Consider the following 20,999-nt stretch of genomic DNA (forward strand, 5'->3'; position numbering starts at 1 on the left):
TCCCCCGGCCAGGCTGGGATCCAGCAGAACTCAGAGCTGGGTCCCTGCCAGGCCTGCTGTTCTTCCCAGCCTTGGTAGCCCCTGCCTGGATGAGCCCCCCAGCTTCCACCAGTCAGGCCCAGGCGCTGCCATTCCTTCCTCGCCCCCCCCCCCCGTGTGACCCCCTCCCTCAGCGGGATGGCCGGGGGTCCCCCAGCTCCAGGGATGGCCCAGGGACAGGCTCTGCTCCTGCCCTCCAGGCCCCGGGCTTGGGCGGCTCAGTCAGGCCTTGCCAGGGGGGCTTCGGAAGGAGTTTGGGGGAGATCAGGTGAGGCCCAGCCGGGAAAAGGAGCGTTTTTAGCCCAAGGAAAGCGCTGGGTGAGGCGGGCAGGGCTGGAAGGGCTGCTGAGAAGGGCTCCAGCCAGGCTCCTCCTCCAGGCCAGAGGACACGCCATGGGCTGCTTCCTGGGTCAGGCAGTGGGTCAGCCTCGCCAGGCCTTTGAGTTCAAGTCCACCTCCTGTTAATGGCCTGTTTTGGTTCATGGCTGGATATAGCGATTGAGCTGCCTTTGGCTGATGCTCGAGGGTTTTGTAGAGTCTTGTTCACCTTTTTTAAGTTTTTTGAAACTTTCAAGAATTGGAAATGGCTCCAGGGCCCCATTTATCAATAATGCGCCCCACAGGCTCTGGAACCCTGGACATTCCTAATTGAATACATTTCTTTCTTTCTTTTTTTGTTAAACCCTCACTTTCCGTCTTGGAATCAATACTGTGTATTGGCTCCAAGGCAGAAGAGTGGTCAGGGCTGGGCAATGGGGGTCAAGTGACTTGCCCAGGGTCACACAGCTGGGAAATTTTTGAAGCCTGATTTGCATCCAGGAGCTCCTGTATGTAGGCCTGGCTCTCTATCCACTGAGCCACCCAGCTGCCCCCTGGGTTGTTTTTTTTTTAATTGTGTCCTTCAGCGAACAAAGCAGAAAGAAGAATATGACTCTGCAGACTTGGAGAAAACCCCTCAGTTCTTAATGAGGAAGTTTCAGACGGTTCAGATTGTTCAGGTCACTCAAGGGAGATTTGTGAGCAAGACAAAGCAGGAGAACATTCCAAAAGTACCCATTGAAAGAGTAGGAAAAAGAGTAGCCAGACAAAGCTGCCCTCCTGTGACTGTTCCGGATCACATTCCTTGTGTGTAACTACCGACTTGGTGATCAAGGAGCCATCAGGCAGCCATCACTGCACTCAAGACTCAGAATCACGCTAGTGGCCGTCCCCAAAACTCCCCTCAAATGGCCAGTCTTACTGATCACAGTTCAGAGCAGAAAATTATTCCGGATTCACACGCAGAGAATCTATTTCATCCCGCAAGTTTTGTTTGATTTTCTTTTAGTTAGAATTCATCCTGGCGGCAGGATCAGTTATTAGAAATCGTGACTCTGAAAACTCCTCCTGGCTTCCTTATTTGTACCCTCAATACAATCTATGAATCTCCTTATGAACATCTTTAAAATGCTTGATTGGAAGACCTTGTCAACTCTTGCTTGCAAATTGTGACATTTTGAGGCCTGACGATATTGTAAACTTAAGCCTTTCCAGGCACTATATAAGGTTTTATGATTTAAGATTGAATTTTCATCTGTGGGATGTTGAATTTGCATCCTCAGGGGTTCTTAAAATCATGTTTTTTAATAAGTTCACTCATAATTATTTTATCAATAAGCATCTCTGAGTGTGATGATTCTGTGGTTAAATTTTGGATTTCTGACCATCTTTCTTGGGTCAGTACTATGTTTTTTTTTTTAACCCTCACCTTCCATCTTGGAGTCAATACTGTGTATTGGCTCCAAGGCAGAAGAGTGGTCAGGGCTGGGCCATGGGGGTCAAGTGACTTGCCCAGGGTCACACCGCTGGGAAGTGGCTGAGGCCAGATTTGAACCCAGGACCTCCCGTCTCTAGGCCTGGCTCTCCATCCACTGAGCTACCCAGCTGCCCCCGGGTCAGTACTATGTTTTAAACATCATTCTGCTCATGGCAGCAGTAGAGAAAAATATAGATGTGTCTGATCCAAAAAGAGATAGAAATGATGGCTTCTTCGTAGGGTAGAATTTATAATGTGAATGAAACACCTGTTAGAGAAGAGATTAAGTCCGTGTCTTTGAAGGTTGAAGAAATAAGTAGAAACATTTGGGTGAAAGGCAAAGTCTCTTCAGTTCTCCTGAGAGGCCACTTAGCACAGCCATCGGGGGATGTATTGTTAGGTGTATACCCGCAGCGCAATCCTCCCATCATAGCACAGACTCCTCCTTTCCAAGGGCCATGTCCGAGGCGTCACCCAACTGCTTGCATCCAGGTGCTGAGTTAACCCATGATCGCTTCTGTAGATTAGTTTATGAATCTCTGTGGGTTGTAGCAAATTCAATCCAGTTCACTAGAGATTCCACCCCAGCAGTGATCTCATTTCTAGCCTTGAACTTCTGTGGGACCCCTCTGGGTACCCCAATAATATCCAGGACCCTGAAGGATCACTTGAGCCCCAAGGGGCATCTCTTCTGCCTTTCCTCCCTTCGTCCTGGCTCTGATTCAGACACTTGATGGTGAAGGGAATGGCCAGGTTCACACACCCATCCAGGGCACCAAGACCCTCCTCAGCCCAGGTTCTGTGCAGGGCCCCGAGAGATCCGCCCTCAGTCTCTACCTCGGGTTTGCTCATTCCGACCCGTCAGTTAAGTCCCATCTGTGTGGGCCAGAGGCGCCTCCTTTGCGTCGTGAGATACACTCTGTGTTCCCAGTGAGCCTCCTCGCCCAGAACGTTCTGGCCCCCAGAGGCCCAGCAGTGCTCTGCGTTTGAATTCGGCCTTCTACTTATCTCGCCCTGCCGGGAATGGAGCCCGTGTGTGCTCTAGGCCTTCTGCTTGTGAAGACGTCACAACGCAGCGCTCCCACCGGGCGTCGGAGTCTGTGTATCCCGTTTGTGTCTCAGCGACTCATCTCGGACCAGCTTAACCCAGAGACAGCCTGGAAAAGGCATCCGCGGAACATTCTCTGCTCAGTCTTCCAGCACTGGAGTCATCAGAAGTCTGCCAAAGTAGTCCTATCCGTATTGAGCATCTGGGGAATTGTGCTTCTGCATGCTTAGAAACTCAACCTTCCCGCAGACTCTTCTCCCCTGGACGTCCATGGGGCGCTCCAGGATGAAAAATAGGGAATGGGGCAGGAAGGGGTGAGATGAAAGGATATCCAGGACCACGTCTACCCTGTGTTTTCCATGGAGCAGGTGGGAAAAGTGGAAGAGCCCTGCCAGAAGTATGATATTGTCAGGTCTGGCCTCTGCCTTGGCAGCTATTCCTCCGTCAGCCCTTAACTACTTCTCTTGGCCTTCAATCCCCAGATTTTCATAGTTACAGCCTGCCTTAGATCCTGTTTGCTGTCCTCTTCCTCCCCGGTTATGAAACTAAGGGAGAATCTCCCTTCATTTGTTAAGCTAAAAGGGCTAGGAAACCATGGTGAACCTTGGCATATCCTGAGAGTGTGCTGGGCCAGCCACAAGGCCGGGGAGAGCTTGAACTGACACTTTTCTTATATGGACAAGGACCTGCTTCTCCTGTGATGAAGTAATGAGGGAGGAGTTGAGATCTCCTAATCCCCCCTCCTCAGTGGTTATTTATGAGTCTGAGATCTCAGGGGATGTCCAGGGGAGAGGTAAGGACAAGAACAAGAGGCAGAGAAAGAGAGAGATGAAGACAAAAGACTTGTGCTGGAGGAGAGAACTGTCATTTTTCTTTCTTCTACGTCATTTGCCCATAGTCTTCATTCCATTTACCTACTCTTCTATTTCTTAGCCAGTACTATATTGTTGTTAGATTCAAATTAATAGCTCCAGGTTCTTATTTTCCATAGTTGATTAACAATCATTTGAAACAAAGAAAGAAATAAAGGCTTAAAGTCTTAATTTTCTACTCTAAGTCAAACCACATGTTGATCCTCCTGCGTGGCTCCCTGTCTGCCTCGTGTGCCATGTTCAAGGAAGTAGAGAGACCTCAGCATGTCCCACAGCCTTCCTATATTCCTCCCTGTCCCCACATCACACAACACGCAATGTAGGAACGCAATACAGGATGCAGTCAGCCAACAATCCAGGAGGGGGAGGGGATAAAATTCCCTTAATACAATCTCCCCCTGTGATTCTATTGGGAGATGAGCATGTCGAAATCTCCCAGATTTACATGTCTAGTCTCCTCATTTCACATAACTAGTTTATATCTCTAAAGATCTTCTGGCTAGAGGTGTATAACATGTTGTACTTTACAACAATAAGAGGGAAAGAAAAGAGAAAGAAAAAAAATTATTGATAGATGCATTGACAAAATACCAATTAGGGGGCATCCCCCCTTGGCAGAAGAGTTTACATTCAGAATAAGTATGTTCAACTCCCTTCAGTTCAATTCATTATATCCCAAAGTTCACTGTGGATCTTTTGATGCAGCGTGTGATTTCTGCAGGTAACCTTATGGTACCTTCTCCAAAAGATCTGCTTTCTTGATTTGGGATATTGGCAAGTTTCTTTTCTGAAAAATTTCTCCAAAAGATTTTAAACTTTGGATTTTAGGATATTTATGTATTGTTTTGACGATTACTGCTTTATAGTGAAGTTTAAGATCTGGTACTGCTAGGCCACCATCAGTCACTTTTTTTTTCCATTTGTTCTCTTAATATTCTTGATATTTTCCTTCTTCCAGATGAACTTTGTTATATTTTTTTTCTAATTCTTTAAAAAAGTTTTTTGGTAGTTTGATAGGGATGGCACTGAATACGTAAATTAATGTAGGTACGATTGTCATTTTTATTATATTAGCTTGTCTTACCTGTTTTTCTTCCTTTTGGATTTTGGAGAGGGTCAACTGACCACATGAAATGAAGAGTCAGTTAATAAATTATTTAAAATGAAGAAATGGTGCCTCTTGCAAATTCAATCATTACCCTGTCAGTGTCTTTCTTTTGAGTTAGCTCTATCAACAACATATTATACTTTACATTCCAGTAACAAATAGCATGCATCATAAAGCAAAGACAGAATGTTTTGGCTATGACAGATCGATCATACCCAGTGGTTCTGGAAAGTCAGTTTGACACAAGACTGCTCTTCTTCACTTAGCTGAAATCAGAGACTGCATCCTTATAATTCTATGGAATCCTCTTCATGCTTTCACCTAGATAAGAATATTTCAGCCATTTAGGAAATTAAGTAGAGAATTCCTTTTTCTTTGTTTTTTTTCCTCATTGATCACTAGTAATATTTTCCCCCTAGAATACACAGTACATGCTACCTTCTCAGAAACTCTTCAAAAAACTGTTCTTATCAGATCAACTCTGACTCTTGTGATGAGAAGGAATTTTAGATCATCTTCTCTCTTTCTCCTCCACAGCATCTCATACTTCACCCAGAGAGTACTTCTCATCTCCCTGATTCCACAGGGAAAAGCATTTCAAAGATACTTCTCCAGGTTTTGTCCTTCACAACATGATTCACAAAATGCCTTTGTCAGTATTCCATTGGAACCTGAATGACTGGTCTTCAGTGCTGGCTCTGATACCCTTCAAGGTTAGGAGTTTGGGTAAATCCCCTGGGTGTTTCAGTTTCCTCCAGTCAGTGGATAAGGGATGAAATTTGAAGGTTCAGCCCTAAATCTTGTGTTTTTTGCTGATTTAGGGGTCAATAACATTCAAGGATGTGGCTGTGAACTTTACCCAGGAGGAGTGGTGCCTATTGGACCATTCTCAAAAAGAGCTGTACCTGGAAGTTGTGCTGGAGAACATGCAGAATCTATTCTCTGTGGGTAAGGACCATTTTCTCTATTGTCTCTGAATCTGCCATTAAGGGAATGTCTTCATTCCAAGCCAAATGTACAGGATTTTGAACCTTTGTCAATGATTAAAAAAGGAAATGTACTGATCTCTGCCCACGGAACCCTCCTTTCTGCTTTTTATTTTAAAAGTCTTTGAATTATGTGTTAGGAGGCTGGGATTTTACTTTCTTGCCCTTGAAATTATTTCTCTTCTGTTTTCAATAGCTTCAGGTGAAAAATTAAACCAGTGTTACAGATTTACATTCATGAAGCTAATCTCAGAAATCATCTAGTTCAGCCGCTAATTAGACCTGAAATTTGTGTGCAAATTCTTTTTATACCCTACCCAGAAATCTTTTCTGTGAAGATGGATATTGATGGGAACCCTCTACCTTCCAAGGCAGCTCCTTCCCCTTTGGGCTGGGTCTGGTCTTTAGAAAAGATTTCTTGTTATTAAGTATTAATAGAGGAGGCAAATCCAAGAAAGAGAAAATTTATAAAACTCAAGAAGATCAAATTATTTGTATGCCTAGTGGAAAGATGATATTTCTAACTCTTAAAATTGCTCTCCTTATAGTAGTTAGAAGTAGTGTACATAGACAAAGTGTGTATACATAGACTAAACTGTTTAGGAAGATATGAAAAAAAATCAAGAGGTGAAAAAGGATAGCACTGAGAGAAAAAAGAAGAGAGAAATAACATGGGGTAAATTATATTAAATAAAGAGGCATGGGAAGAAAAACTATTACAGTGGAGGGGACAATGAGGGAGGTGACAGGCAATCAGTAAAACATTCTCATTGGGAATAATAGACTCATTGGGGTATAGAATCTTATCTTACTCTATACAGCTATGGAAGAAAAATAAGAAAAGTTGTGGAGGAAGGGAAATAATATAAGAGAGATGGAATAGGGGGAATGATTAAAAGACCCTATACAGAAGTAGGAGGAGAATAATATGGGTGGTGTAGGGAAGGGAATAATATAAGGGAGGGAAAATGGGGGTGGTGATTAAAGGAGAACTGTGCGGACAGACAGTGAAAGGAGATATCGTAGGATTGAAAGAGGAAAATAAGATGGAAGGGAATACAGAGATGGTAATCATAGTTGCAATTGTAAATGAGATGAATTCACCCACAAAATGGAAGCAGATAGCAGAGTGAATTAAAAACCTGAATCCTATGATATGTTGTTTACAAAAAACACATTTAACATACATAAGTAGACATTCAAAGAGTAAAGGTAAGGGGATTGTTATTTTCATAACAATATGGGAATGTGTGACAGAGGTTGGCACATAAGAAAAGTGCCAGGCTGAAGAGTGTATGAAACTGATCACATTGAGTGGGGGGGGGGGGGGGGGGGCGGGGCAAGAGTTTGGAATCTGGAGGAGGAAGACTCTGGCTGGTAGAGGAGTTGGTCTCTCAATCTTGAGAAGCCGAAGAGAGAAGGTTGGAAACTTTCCCACTATCATTTCTCATTATTTCCCTGCCCGTTATTCCTTTTGTATTACCTGATTGAGTTGACATTAAAATAGTTATCTGTTCCCCAAGCTGTGAATAAGTGTGAGTGAATGGGTCAAGGGGAGACCCTTTGGTCTCAAGTAGTGAAGAGGAGACAAGCGGGACAAGAGCGAATCTGGAAGAGCAGCGTTTCCTAAGGAGGGAAGGCAGAAGGGGGAAAATCTTCCCCCCCCCCAAAAAAAAAATCCTCAATCCCCACCCCTGAGAAATAATGAGAAAGGATAGTAGGAAAAAGGGGTCCCTGTCTCTATCTAAACCCTAACCCTCCTCTAGTTTGGGGAAACTCAGGCCTTGGCAGCCTGAGCCCCCTGAGAGAAAGTCAGGTTGACTCACCCTGGGTTTGATCCCTTGGCCACAGTTCAGACTCAGGGCAACAGGAGCTGAAATGAAGCCAGACAGAGATTTAAAATGTCTTTCTCAGGTTTCCTCTTCAATAGTCTTTTTAATTGGGTAATGTTGGGGGGAAAGATTTCTAATCACCAGCAGGAAAAGTGGGTAACACTCAGGAGAAAGTCTTTTTTTCTCTGTCACAAACAGAATAAATATAAAGAAGTCTAAAGCTGAACCTCAACAGCCTCTAATTCTGCCTAGTCTAGAAAGTTTATTCTTTTTCCTACTTCATTTTCCCCCCAAATCCCAGGCCATATGATAGGAATGGAAAGGAAGGGAATAAGCATTTTTAAATACCTGCTTTATGACTTCTACTAGGTAAAGGAGCTCTTAATTATCATTAATTCTACAACATCCCTATGAACTTCATAGTCTTCTTGTCCTTAATTTATAGTTGAAGCAACTGAGGTAAACAAAGGTTAAGTAATTTGCCCAGGGACACCTACTTACTGGCTCTCTGAGGCTGGGTTAAAATTGCTTTTCTGACTCCAAGTTCTGATATCATCCCTTCTCTACTAGCTGCTTTTAATTTCTAGATAATGCAGATTGTGGAATGTGCCCATCCGTCTATTACAAGAGATAAAGATGGAATTTTCTGATTGCAAATGGTTTCCATGAACTCTACCCTCCTGCAAACCTTCCAACAGTGAATACAATAAAAGCCATTGTGTAGTCCTTACTTGCATGTCACCTTTCCTTTAAAAAGACCATATTTTTCTCTCCTCATCCCTTCCTTCTTATGCCCAGGGCTTCCTGTTTCTATGGAACATTTTATCTCCTGTTTTCAGCAAGGGAAAGCACCATGGCTGCTAGAACAAAAAGGCCCAAGGAGCTCCTGCCCAGGTAAGTGAGAAGAAAGCAGGTGTATAAGAGATGTTATCCCAAAAGCCTTTTTATCAGTTGTAGTGAAGGGAATGCATGAATTGAGGCTGGCAGACCAGTGCTGAATCATGCGGTTCATTTCTATAGAAATGGAGGAGGGACTCAGTATAGGACATGAGACATAATTTATGGTAGATTGTGAAATAAGATAAATCTTTAGTATGCCTACCCTTAATGGCATACAATTTTTGCATCCATAGAGAAAAGAAGAAAACTTCTATTCCTCTTTGAAAATTACTGCATGAGAATTAAAAAGAATGAAATCGTTTCTCTGTTTAGCATAAAAATTTTACAAAAAATTATTGTGTGATAATGCATTCAAAATGATGAGAACAGAATATCTGGAAGGTTACCCAAGATTCACAAAATTATAAGAATAATGGAGAGTAACTTTTTAGGAAAGATAGAAAGGACAATGGAGAAAGATTGTGCACTGTGGACAAAGCATGCTCATGCACAGGGTTTGAGTTGTAGTCTAGCTGCAATGAAGTTGTTCAGGTCATTTCTCTATTCTTTATTCATGATATGAGTTGGGAAGTATGTTGAAAATCTTGGGCCTGCCTGTGTCACAGGTCCATTGTAAGGTTTCATTGTTATTGTATATGAAAATCTTAATAAAATCATCCATCATACAGATATGACCAAATGGTGTATCCAAAGACTGGTTCTATTAGTTTATGTTTGAAAATTCCTTTTTGCCTGGGGAAATAGAATAAAAATCAGTTTAATTGCTGTCATCAGAGGAAAGAACTTATATTGCTCTGTGTCTGTGAGTTTGTTCTCCTTCCTTCTGTGTTTATAGCATTGTTGTCTTCAGAGGCAAAGACTAATTTTGAAGTGAAGGAGATGTCTACAAAGCTGAGCCTTTTTGTGAAAGGATCTGGCCCCAAAAGATGCATGACTGAGGATTTCCATTAATTTATTTTGAAAGAAATCTGTGGCTCTATTATTATCAATAATCCAAAGAATGACAGTGACTTTGATGAAACTGCCAAGAAATTCAGCCAATATTCAGTCCTAAATCAGTATATGAAATTGACCTCAGGAAATGACTGTTGTCAGGATAGCAAAAATAGGAAAAGCTTTCCTGAAGAAGTACAACTTATTCAGCCACATGGGAATCTTCCTGAAATTCCCATGTATCAAGGTAACCTGGGGGGAATGGCCTTTGGCAGGAATTTAGACCTCATTAGACATCCAAAAAGTAAACCTGTTGAGATGGTTTCTGTGAGTGATAAAGGTGGGAGACCTTTCAGTCAGAACTCTGAGCTTGCTGCACATCAGAGAATCCATACTAGAGAGAAACTTTATGAATGTAAACAATGTGGAAAGGCTTTCACACAGAGGGTCCATCTTGTTACACATCAGAGAATCCACACTGGAGAGAAACCGTATGAATGTAAACACTGTGGAAAGGCTTTCACACAGAGGGGTCATCTTGCTATACATCAGAGAATCCACACTGGAGAGAAACCGTATGAATGTAAACACTGTGGAAAGGCTTTTACAGAGAGACGAAATCTTGCTGCACATCAGAGAATCCACACTGGAGAGAAACCTTATGAATGTAAACAATGTGGAAAGGCTTTCACTGAGAGAGGATCTCTTGCTAAACATCAGAGAATCCACACTGGAGAGAAACCTTATGAATGTAAACAGTGTGGAAAGGCTTTCATACGGAGGGACTATCTTGCTGCACATCAAACTGTCCACACTGGAGAGAAACCATTTGAATGTAAACAATGTGGAAAGGCTTTTACATTGAAGGTCTCTCTTGCTAAACATCAAGGAATCCACACTGGAGAGAAACCTTATGAATGTAAACAATGTGGAAAAGCTTTTACAGAAAGGGGCAATCTTGCTACACATCAGAGAATCCACACTGGAGAGAAACCGTATGAATGTAAACAGTGTGGAAAGGCTTTTATAGGGAGAGGACATCTTGTTACACATCAGAGAATCCACACTGGAGAGAAACCTTATGAATGTAAACAATGTGGAAAGGCTTTTACACAGAGGGGCTCTCTTGCTGCACATCAGAGAATCCATACTGGAGAGAAACCTTATGAATGTAAATACTGTGGAAAGGCTTTTACAGAGAGGGGATCTCTTGGGAAACATCAGAGAAATCACACTGGAGAGAAACCTTATGAATGTAAATACTGTGGAAAAGTTTTCACACGAAGGGGCCATCTTGCTGCACATCAGAGACTCCACACTCGAGAGAAACCATATTGTATGGGATAAAATCATGCATTATTCTCTAGTGTACATTAATACCTTTTAGTAATCTTTGAATGTCAACTTCCTGTAGAAAATTAATAAAAGTTAGGTACCCTTCAGATGGGAGATGATAATCTCTCCTTATGAAGAGTAGAGAAACTTCTCTTCCCAAGCAGCTTTTTATATATACATAAATATACACTTTCAATTCTTTTCTAGTGTGACCAAAATATCCCCCCTTCTCCCCCTTTTTTTTTATTGTTGTGGATTAATAAAATTAACAGATTAATAAAAGCCTAGTGAACCTGCAGTCCACCAGTCAGACTTATGGGACATAAGATCTGGGGTTCAAGACCAGATAGCCCCGTTCCCAGGATCCAAGGGCAGTGAATTTGTGGCCTGATGGGTAGGGTCTGCTAGGGCCTTGGTACATGGTATTGAGTATAAGGATACTGGGTCATCCTTTGGCTTTCATGCTTCCACCCTGCTCACCTTATTGGGGAGCATTAGCCTTGAGTTCTGGGCCCCAAGAACAACTGCATCTCTGGTGTGGTCTCAGGTTCATAGTAAGAGACAAGATATGGTGGGTCACCCAACTTTGTCCACAGGACCCAGAGCACAGCTGGAGGATGAGGGAATCTTGGCTACCTCCCAGCAAGTGCTCCAGAATTAAGTATTTGTGGCCTTATCATTGCCTTGGAGGGTCTAGAGAAGCTCAGTCTGGTAACTGTATGATGATGGTGATAAAGTGGTGACCCCAGCTCATTAACCAAAACACAACTGACTAGGGCATGTCCTTGGCTCTGTTAGAGGGGCAATAAGCTACCTTGATCTGATGATCAGACCATAGTGATCTCACTGAGGAAATTCTTGGCTCATATCAGGCAAGCCAGCCAGAGGCTGAAGGAGGCTGGGGAGGTGTAGGGGCCCAAGGCCAGTTATGTTTGCCATTGTTCTGGGCAAGGCTGAGCCATGGCTGGGGGTATTACAGTGTTATCCTGGCAGAATGTGGCTCTGATTCCATGTTTGATCCTGAAGTCCTGAAGAGTCAATGGCAGAGGACTATCCTAAATTTTAATAGCAAGGATAAAGTTTTTCCATGACTCAGGGTAGTCCCCATGGCCTGGGCTTGTGGCTACAGGGGCAGGGGCAGGACTAGGACTCATTGACTTTTAATCTGAGCCCAGTTCCCCTACATTGGGGTGCATGGGGCCTTGGTGCTCACAGTAGGTGTTACAGGATCTGATGAGTCTCTGAATACCATCCTGCTTATTGAGCTTTTGGTACCCAAGGTAAGGTGACCTCAGACTCTTTCCTCTATTTTGGACTGGTTCACATAAATAGGTGCAGCTTTTCCACCTTTAGAATGGACCCTGAGGGCTTTCTACACCAGTGACTGAAACCACTTAACTCCACAGAAGCCAAGTTTTCAGAACTATTAGCCTTCTCGTCCTTACAAGAAGGCCTTGTTGTAATGGGTTTTGTGAATCTTAAAATTTCTCAGACTCTACCTTGGAACATTATCTTCTTAAGGTTATGGTTAAGGTTACTCCTTATTTTAAACAGTGGCGGTACTTGATCAGGAATGTATTGGGAATTTTACATTACTCCACCCATACTTAGGCATACTTTAGGGGAACATAAAGTTGTAAACTGATGGAACAATGAGAAAAAGTCCCCAACCCATACTTATAATGAGGCCAAGCCCTTAAGCTAGGTCTTTTTTTTAGATCTAATACAAAAGGGTGCTAAGTACCTATGAAGATCAAATTAATCACTAAATGGTCAAGCAATTTACAAAGGGCAAGCTTAGCAAAGAGGTGAGAAGTACTCAGAAGATATAATCTACCCAGAGAAGGTGAGAACTAAAAACTAAGAATGGACTGTCCTAGGAAAAGTGTCTACTGTGATTGGTAGATGTAAAAAATTAGGGGAGGTGACCCAAGAGAAAATTTTCTTTAAAAGGAAGGAGCTGGAGGGCTCTGGAATGAGTTCAGCTTTGGTAGCTGAATTGGAGGTCAGTAGTCAGAGGAGGCTGCTGGGTCTCTGAACACTAGAGTTTTGCTTGGAAAGATCTTGTGGTGAGTGATTAAAGACTGCCTTAGTTTCTCTCTTAAAGAGAAAGGCCTAGGCCCTACCCTTTTCCTATTATTTCCTCTTACTCTGTCTCCCCTTCCTTAATTCCTTCATTTGTATTAATTAAAATCTCCACAAAACTCAGCTGACTTGGGTATTTCATATTTGGGAGTTTCTTCCCATGGTGACCACTTATTCTTGATATAAAATCAAGATGCTAAAAATTATCTTTACAGTTTGGGCAATTCACAGTCTTGAAACCCATATTTTCATGGTCACAGTTTGGAGGGAGGGTAAGCCCTGGCCTTGAGGTGGGTACCTGGGAGCCCTTAATCAGCTAACGGGGCCCCTGCAGCTGGTAGTGTTTTCTCCTGGCAGCCCAGCTCAGACTCTTTAACATGGGGACAGGGTGGGGGTGGGGCAGCCTTGTTCTTTGGGCCTAGCTTGGGCTCTCTCTCCCAGGACTCTTCATAAAATTGGGACTTGCACCCTTGCTGGGCCCCAGGGCCAGAGCCTGGTGACAGTAGGTTGATATTCTGGATGAGGCCTCGCCTGTTAACCAGACCCTGCAGCATCCCTAGCACTAGCTCAGCCTAGTGGTGCCTCATCGGTGACAATTAGGGCATGGTGAACATGTGGGCTGGTGGTCCTCTGAAGAGGAGTTGGGGGCTCTTTTCTTCCCTTCTTGCTGGGGGAAACAGAGCCCCCAAGCATCGATCTGCACCTCTCAGGCCAGCCCCAGTACAGGAATGCAGGCTCCTTGGGGTGGGGCTAGAAGGCCCAGAGCAGCCTCTGGGGGGGCACAGTGGACATCAGATCCTCTGCCAGCTCCTTGCACGGGAGAGTTCTCAGGCTCTCTATAGAGTAGCTCAGGCCTTGTCCAAGGAGGCAAAGCTTGGTGCCCAGGCATCGGTCCATGGTTTAGGCTGGCACAGGTCTGTCTGCCAACTAGTGAGTGAGGCACCTGAATTGAGGGTTTGGGGCCCCACCTTTGGGCTCGGTACCTGCTGGGGCCATTGTCTGGTGAGCCCAGATTGATGGACACAGATGTGGCTCCCAGGTCTGGCCATAGACCAAGGAAGGGGGGAGGAACCTTCCTCTGAGCACTAGACCAGAATAATGCCAGTGAGTCTGGGGGACGATGGGAGGCCGTTCTCTAGACTTCCCGAGCCTCAATCCTGGGGGAGGTTTCCTCGCAGAAGCTGGTATCTCAGACAGGTCTGGGCATCCCAAGGCCCGACTCTGGGAAGGAACCATCAGGATTTGGAGTTTGTGACCTATTCTGGGGCAGGCGTACACATGGCCTGCTAGCAGCAAGGGACGGTGCAACAGAGAAGGGAGGCCTGGGCTCTGCCTGGAGACCCAGCGTGGCCCAACGGCCACTCCATGGGGCTCGGGGAGGCCTGCTCAGGGCAGGCACAGTCTTGTCCTCAGGATCCAAGGACAGTGAAGTTGTGGCCGAATGGCTGAGGTCGGCCAGAGCCTTGGGCTCGTCTCTGGGTGAAATACCTCTTTGGCCCTGCGATCTGGGACCAAAACGGTTTCTCCTTTTTGGTCGTTGTCTTGGTCCTGAGGTCGGGGACCGAGTGAAGCTGCAGCTCGTAGCTGTGGGAGGGCTGGAGCCCAGCTTTGGCCTGACCTCCCCAATGGGGTGAGGACAGCCAGGGCCTGCCAGGGGGATAGCACCCCCATGAAGTCTCACCCTCAGGGCCTTCCTCAGACGCCAAGTCGTCGTCTGGTGGCAGTATGATGACGGTGACACAGTGTGGGGGGCTGGGGAAGGAGGGTTGGGGGGCCACACACCCTGCTCTCGGGCTCGGCGGCCCAGGGCCCCCACCTTCTCATGGTCAGGTCCCCGGGACCTTGGGGTGGATGATGGGGCCTCAGGTCAGGGCTGAGCCATCAGAGAGTTCGGGGAAGGCCCAGCCCCAGGCAGGGCATCATCCTTCATCCTTACCCAGCTGTCAGGCCAAGGAGGCCACAGACATAGGAGTCTATGGGTCAGGGTGGGAGATCCTGCCTCCAACATGACCTCCCGGCTGCTCCAGAGGTGCCACGTGGGCCCAGTTACTTACGTGTTGGCTCCTCCTCTAGAATGTGAGTTCCCTGAGGGCTGCACGTGTCCCCAGTGCCTAGCACAGTGCCTGGCACACAGGGAGCGCTTAATAAATGTTTGTTGACTGACTGAGTGCTCTTCCAGACCCGTGGTGGGATAGACACAGCCTGGCCAAATGCGGGCTCTTTGTCGGGCTGCCTGTGCTTCTGTGTGTTTGGACGGCGGACGTGCCTCCAGCAGGTCTAGAGGGATTGAGGGACGACAAGTCTTGGAGGTTCCTGAGTGTTCTTGGGCTCATGTCCCAGACCCAGTGAGGCCCAGCCCAGCATGGAAGCAGGGTGGAATGGCACTGCAGGCATGGGAGCTAAGCACAAGCTCCCCGAGCTTTCTGGCCCCCAGGGTCAGTGCCGGATTGGTCGTGGACAGGGTGAGCTGCCGGTGATGCCCTGGTTCCATTTTCCTCCCCTGAACCCCCTTTGGAGGAGATCAAGTCATTCATCAAGCCCTCAGCCTGAGGAAGCCTGGTCCTTCCTCTGGCTCCCCAAGAAGACTCGGGGTTGGCCAGCTTGAACCCCCACCCCTACCCCGGATGGAGCCGGAGCAGGAAGGGCAGGTTCCATGCAGCCTTCCATCACCCAGCGGTGGCGAGAGGGGAAGGTCTACCAGAGCCAAGAGGCACCAGCTCAGGCGAGGCACTCCTTGACTCGAGCCCAAAGCAGCTTCTGCTTTTTGGTCACTGTCTGGTGGAGTGCTGGCTCCTTGGTCTGGGCCCAAACCACAAGGGGGCTGGCAGGGTGGCAGAGCAGCTCAGGCTAAGAGGCAAGAGCGGAGGGTGGTCAGGGCTCCTTGTTGGCCTTCTTGCAGAGAACTGAGCCACCAGAAGGCGGAGAAGACGCCCTGGTCCTAGAGGCCCCGAGGGCCTGGGAAGGCTCCATCAGGATGGGCACAGTTGTGGCCTCCCCTGCTGCCCGGGGCATGGCCAACATGTGGATTTGTGGTTGAGACATTGTACCTCCTCAGCCCTGGGCTCTCGGCCGTGGGGAATTTCAGGCTGGCTGTCAGTGGCCAACAGCTCATGCCCTCCCCCAGGGACCAGCATGGGGGCCTGGAAGAGGCTGGCTCGGGCCTGGATGGAGCCACAGGAGGCCAGAGCCATAGCCTGGGCCAGTCTAGGTGTCTGGCCGGTCAATAACACAGTCACAACCCAATTTTCCCCAGGATTCGAAGCCTGGCCTTGGTTCTGGGTCCCCAAGAGGCTGCTTTTCTGACTTGGCAGAGGCTGCGGTCTTGTATTCATGGACTCTTGACATCTCTCATCCTCCTGCATCCACCATAGTTAGGCTAGGATGCTTTTGGCCTGAGAGATCCAGCGATGCGGGGATCTGGGCCTGGTATGGGCAGCCCCTTTTCTCAGATGGCTGGAACCCCAGGGCAGTGGGGAGGAGCAGACAGCAATGGGCTTTGGTGTATCCCCGAGGTGTGCGTCCTGATCCACATGGATCTCCACCTTCAGGTTCCTCAGGGCCCTCTGCATCTCCCTCTAGAGCAGGGGTCCCCAAACTATGGCCTGTGGGCCACATGTGGCTCCCTGAGGCCGTTTATCTGGCCCCCACCGCACTTCCAGAAGGGGCACCTCTTTCATTGGTGGTCAGTGAGAGGAGCACAGGATGCAGATGCTACCGCGAAGCGTGGTGTCACTCACACACGGTACTACTTCCGGTGACATCATCCTTTGCATGGTTCCTTGTTCTGAGAGTAACTGAACAAGAATGAGGTGCCATGCAAAGGATTATGTGGCTGCACAATGGAAGATGTCAGCATGGGGGAGGGGATTCCGCAATGTGTATACTGCTGCTCAGTATAGTGGTGGCAGTGATGGGCCTGTGCAAGGTGGGACAGGCCCATCCCAGCCAGCGCTGCAGCCTCCGCTATCCCAGATATACAGTGTCACAGGCCCAGCACCACCTCCAGTACTGTATACAGGCATCGGATAGCCGTGATCTGACCTGTGACATCAGTGGTGGGCCTCTACTGTGAGAAGCCCACTACAGCTACTGGGTGTTTTATAAGACACCCCCTGTTTTGGGGAGGTCAAATTAATCCAAGACAGTGTCTTATTTTCGGGGAAACATGGTACTACAATGGCCCCCATACTCCCCCAGATGCACAACATAATAGGGGCCATTATCTGGGGGAGTATGGGGGCCATTGTACAACATGGGGGGAATGAGGCATGTGTTTTTTGTATTTCAGTGTATAATTACAGATCCATAAATATGGGCCACAAGAGGACATACACTTCATTTTTCCTGCTGTGGAATGTGATCTAAGACCCATGCGACCAGATTCCTGTGTGAGTTCACAGATCTCAGTGTGGTTTGCACAGGGTAGCGTGAATTGGAAAAGTGGTGAAGGAACTGGCTCTGTAACCATGCTGGTTCCTGCATCAAACCAGTGTGAGCCTGAGGTAAAAGTGGAGTTCCACCAATATGGCCACAGGTGAGGCTGAAATGTGGACTGGGAAGGCTGCATTGATGGACACATATTAGACTGCATTGATGGGCAGTGCAGTCTGTATGCCTTTGTATTGGTAAAATTATTGTTGGTGTATTGTTTTTGTAGGGCTGTGCGTGTGTGTGTGTGTGTGTGTGTGTGTGTGTAGGTAGGTATTTTACTAATAGCAATTTGGAATCCCTAGGAAACAATGATGTCACGAAAGAAAAAAATTGACTCGGGAGTGTAGGATAGTCAAAGAACAGTGGACTTATGATTACTTTTTCATGCAGTACAAGGAAAGAGCTGTGTGTTTGATATGCTAGAATATAGTGTCTGTGTTCAAAGAATACAATTTGCATCAATACTGCCAAACTCAACATAAAGATAAATATCGAGATGTGAGAAAAGATAAAATATTCAAACTGGAAAATACATTGACAGCTCAGCAAAATATTTTTGTGAAGCAGAAGCAGCTAAATATTTCATCACTGCGAGCAAGTTTTTAAATTGCCAAGCTAATAGTATGCACTGGCAGACCATTCATGGAGGGAGAATTTGTTAAAGAGTGCCATCTTTCTGTTGCCAAAGAGATGTGGCCAGAAAAGGCAGAGTCATTTAGTACGGTCAGTCTTTCAGAATCTACAATTACACAAAGGATTGAAGAAATGGGAGACGATTTGCTTCAGCATTTGCAAAACTTCGCAAGAAAACTTTCCTATTTTTCCATGGCACTCGATGAGAGCAATGATGTTCGTGATTCTGCACAATTTCTAATTTTTATTTGTGGGACGAATGACAATTTCAAAGTCACAAAAGAGCTTACTGCACTGCAAAGCATCAAAGGAACAACTACAGGAGACCATATCTATGTAAAGGCTTCCCAAACTATGATGGATTTGGAGCTGGACTGGGCTAAACTAGCCAGTGTGACAACTGATGGTGCTCCTAGCATGGTGGGGTCTAAGAAAGGAGCAAATGCTTGCATTAACCAAGAGATGGACAAATGTAACCATTCTCATCCAATAGCCATACACTGCCTCATCCACTAACCAGTGCTGCTATGTAGTAAATCACTTAAGTGGGACTCTGTTATGAAAATTGTGGTATCTTGTGTTAACTACATTTATAGCTAATGCGCTAAACCACAGACAATTTCAGAAATTTCTGTCTTAGCTAACTGTTGCCTCTGAAGATGTTCTGTACCACACAGAAGTCCATTGACTGAATTGAGGGAGAGTTATAAGACATTTCTATGACTTGCTTCTACAGATTACAGCTTTTATGCTTTCAAAAAACAAAGAAGTACCAGAGCTCAATGATGCAGAATGGAAATGGCACCTCACCTTTCTGACAGATGTGACAGAGCTACTCAACAGTTTCAATGTGCAACTTCAAGGAAAAGGAAAACTCATCTGTGATATGCAATCATATGTGAAAGCATTTGAAGTAAAATTAGACCTTCTTATCAAAGAAGTGAAGGAGGAAATTTCTATCTCCCCTGAACTCAAAATGTTAACGGAAAAACCCTTGATTGCATTCCCAAAAGAAATATCTGTGGATTCATTGGAAAAGTTGCAAAAGGAGTTCCAATTCAGATTTAAAGAGCTTCATCTTCATGAACAAAACATACAGCTTTTCCCATAATCCATTTTTTTGACATTGAAAATGTGGATACAATTTACCAAATGGAACTGGCTGAACTGCAGAATTGTGACTCTCTGAAAGATGCATTCAAGTCAAGCAGCTTGCCTAATTTGTATGCATATCTTCCCTCTGAGACATATCCTAATCTCAGGAACCATACACTCAAAATGGTAACCATCTTTGGCAGCACTTATGTCTGTGAACAGACTTTTTCCAGAATGAGACATCTGAAATCTCCAATCAGATCTAGACTAACTTATGCACACTTGCATCACTTGTTATAGCTAGCAGTGACAAATATGGAACCAGACATTGACCATTTCATTAGCCAAAAGCAGGCCCATAGTTCCCATTGGAATACTGGTCAGTTTGTTGATTTAAATTTACTTGTTCTTTATTTTAAATATTGTATTTGTTCGTTTTTGTTGTTGTTGTTGTTGTTGTTGTTGTTTTTGCTTTAAAATAAGTTATGGGCAGTGTGCATAGGGATTTGTTCATAGTTTTGTTTTGTTTTTTTATAGTTCAGCCCTCCAACAGTCTGAGAGACAGTGAATTGACCCCCTGTATAAAAAGTTTGGGTACCCCTGCTCTAGGGCTTTGACTATGACAGGGTCTAGATGACACTCCATTCCAGGCCACTTATTAGTGCTCATTGGAAGTGAGGTTTAGTGGCTGGAGTAAGCAGCCATCTTATCCTGGGACCGAAAGGCAGGTGCTGTGATCCCTATTTTATGGCCAAAGAAACTGCAACAGACTGAATAATAACCTCCAATGAGAAAAAAACCCACTCTCTCCTGATGCAATCCATCCCATTGGGGACTGTTAGTATAATGGTAATAACCAACAATTTCATGGCATTTACTATGTTCCAGGCCCTTTATCATTATTTCATTTGATCTTCACAACAATCCTGGGAGGTAAGTGCTATTACAAGGCATATAGGGATTGAATGACTTACCCAGAGTCATACTCCTCATTGAATTCACACAACAGCCTCTTCTGGTCAATTCATCGCTTGTGTGGAACTTGAGGGTTCTTTGTTTTTCCTCTAAGACAAGGGATCGGGAGTGAGGGGGGAAGAGACCGGGAGGACTGTGAGTGATTGAGAAATGAGACTTGGAAGAAAGCTAAGGAAGACCTGGGCGGGCTTTGCAAGTGCATCTAAATGATGCGCCTCCCCGAGGTAAGTTCTGATTCTTATCTGTTACCAAGCAAGTGATCACGAGGTGACGTTATAGAAGGAGGTAAAATAACAAACTGATGTTGGGGTGACAAAGGCTGGACATTTAACAAGAAATACTGAGAAAGGGGCAGAATCAAACCTAGAGGATGTCATTTGATCCTGACTAGAATCCTGGAAGGAACCCGCCATCATGGCGGCTCTCATCCCCATTCTACAGATTTGGAAACCATGGCAGACAGGAGCCAAGGGACTCTTCCAGTTACAAAGGCTGTAAGTGCCCAAGACAGGATTAGAACTCTCTGGTCTAATGCACGAATAATGCACACTGATTCAGGAACTTTTCCAGCCTATTGGTTGAATTCGGCCAGAAGGCTGTCATCCCTCAGCACACGTTTCTGGGTCCAAGATGGAGCCTTGTTCTCTTCGCTCCAGTCAGAGATGGAGATGGCCTTCTCCTTGGGAGCCCCTGAGCCCGCTCTCTCCAGCTAGCTAGGGCTGCTTTTCCTGGCAATTGCCGGTATTGAGTGTCTGACTTGCAGTTGCCTCCCACCCTCGGCCCTCCTGACCAGGACAAACCCCTCTGAAGGCCCTACTCTCCCCTCCGGCTCCTTTAACAGTCATTGTCCCGATGGCGCCCAGCCCAGAAGCCATAATCTGTTCCTGAGGCATCCTCCACCAAGGAGGGACAAAGGTATCCCAATCAATCGA

At 45.7% G+C, this 20,999-nt stretch overlaps 1 protein-coding gene across 6 annotated transcripts in view; it reads left to right on the forward strand.

The window, feature by feature from the left end:
* LOC100619527 (zinc finger protein OZF-like) overlaps positions 1-20,999 on the forward strand; it is a 73,768-nt gene that overhangs the window by 36,651 nt on the left and 16,118 nt on the right. Inside the window, exons 2-5 of one of the 6 annotated variants that reach the window (XM_056794595.1) lie at positions 5,400-5,575; positions 5,684-5,810; positions 8,479-8,574; positions 9,416-13,056. In XM_056794595.1, coding sequence (XP_056650573.1) covers positions 9,643-10,860 — 1,218 coding nt within the window. In that variant the 5' untranslated portion in view covers positions 5,400-5,575; positions 5,684-5,810; positions 8,479-8,574; positions 9,416-9,642 and the 3' untranslated portion in view covers positions 10,861-13,056. Of the gene's footprint in view, positions 1-44; positions 5,576-5,683; positions 5,811-8,478; positions 8,575-9,415; positions 13,057-20,999 lie in introns of those variants that run through there. The other 5 variants (XM_056794605.1, XM_056794600.1, XM_056794608.1 and 2 more) reach the window with 5 other exon arrangements.

The sequence above is a fragment of the Monodelphis domestica genome, chromosome 1, assembly GCF_027887165.1.
Source record: "Monodelphis domestica isolate mMonDom1 chromosome 1, mMonDom1.pri, whole genome shotgun sequence".
NCBI classification, from domain to species: Eukaryota; Metazoa; Chordata; class Mammalia; order Didelphimorphia; family Didelphidae; genus Monodelphis; species Monodelphis domestica.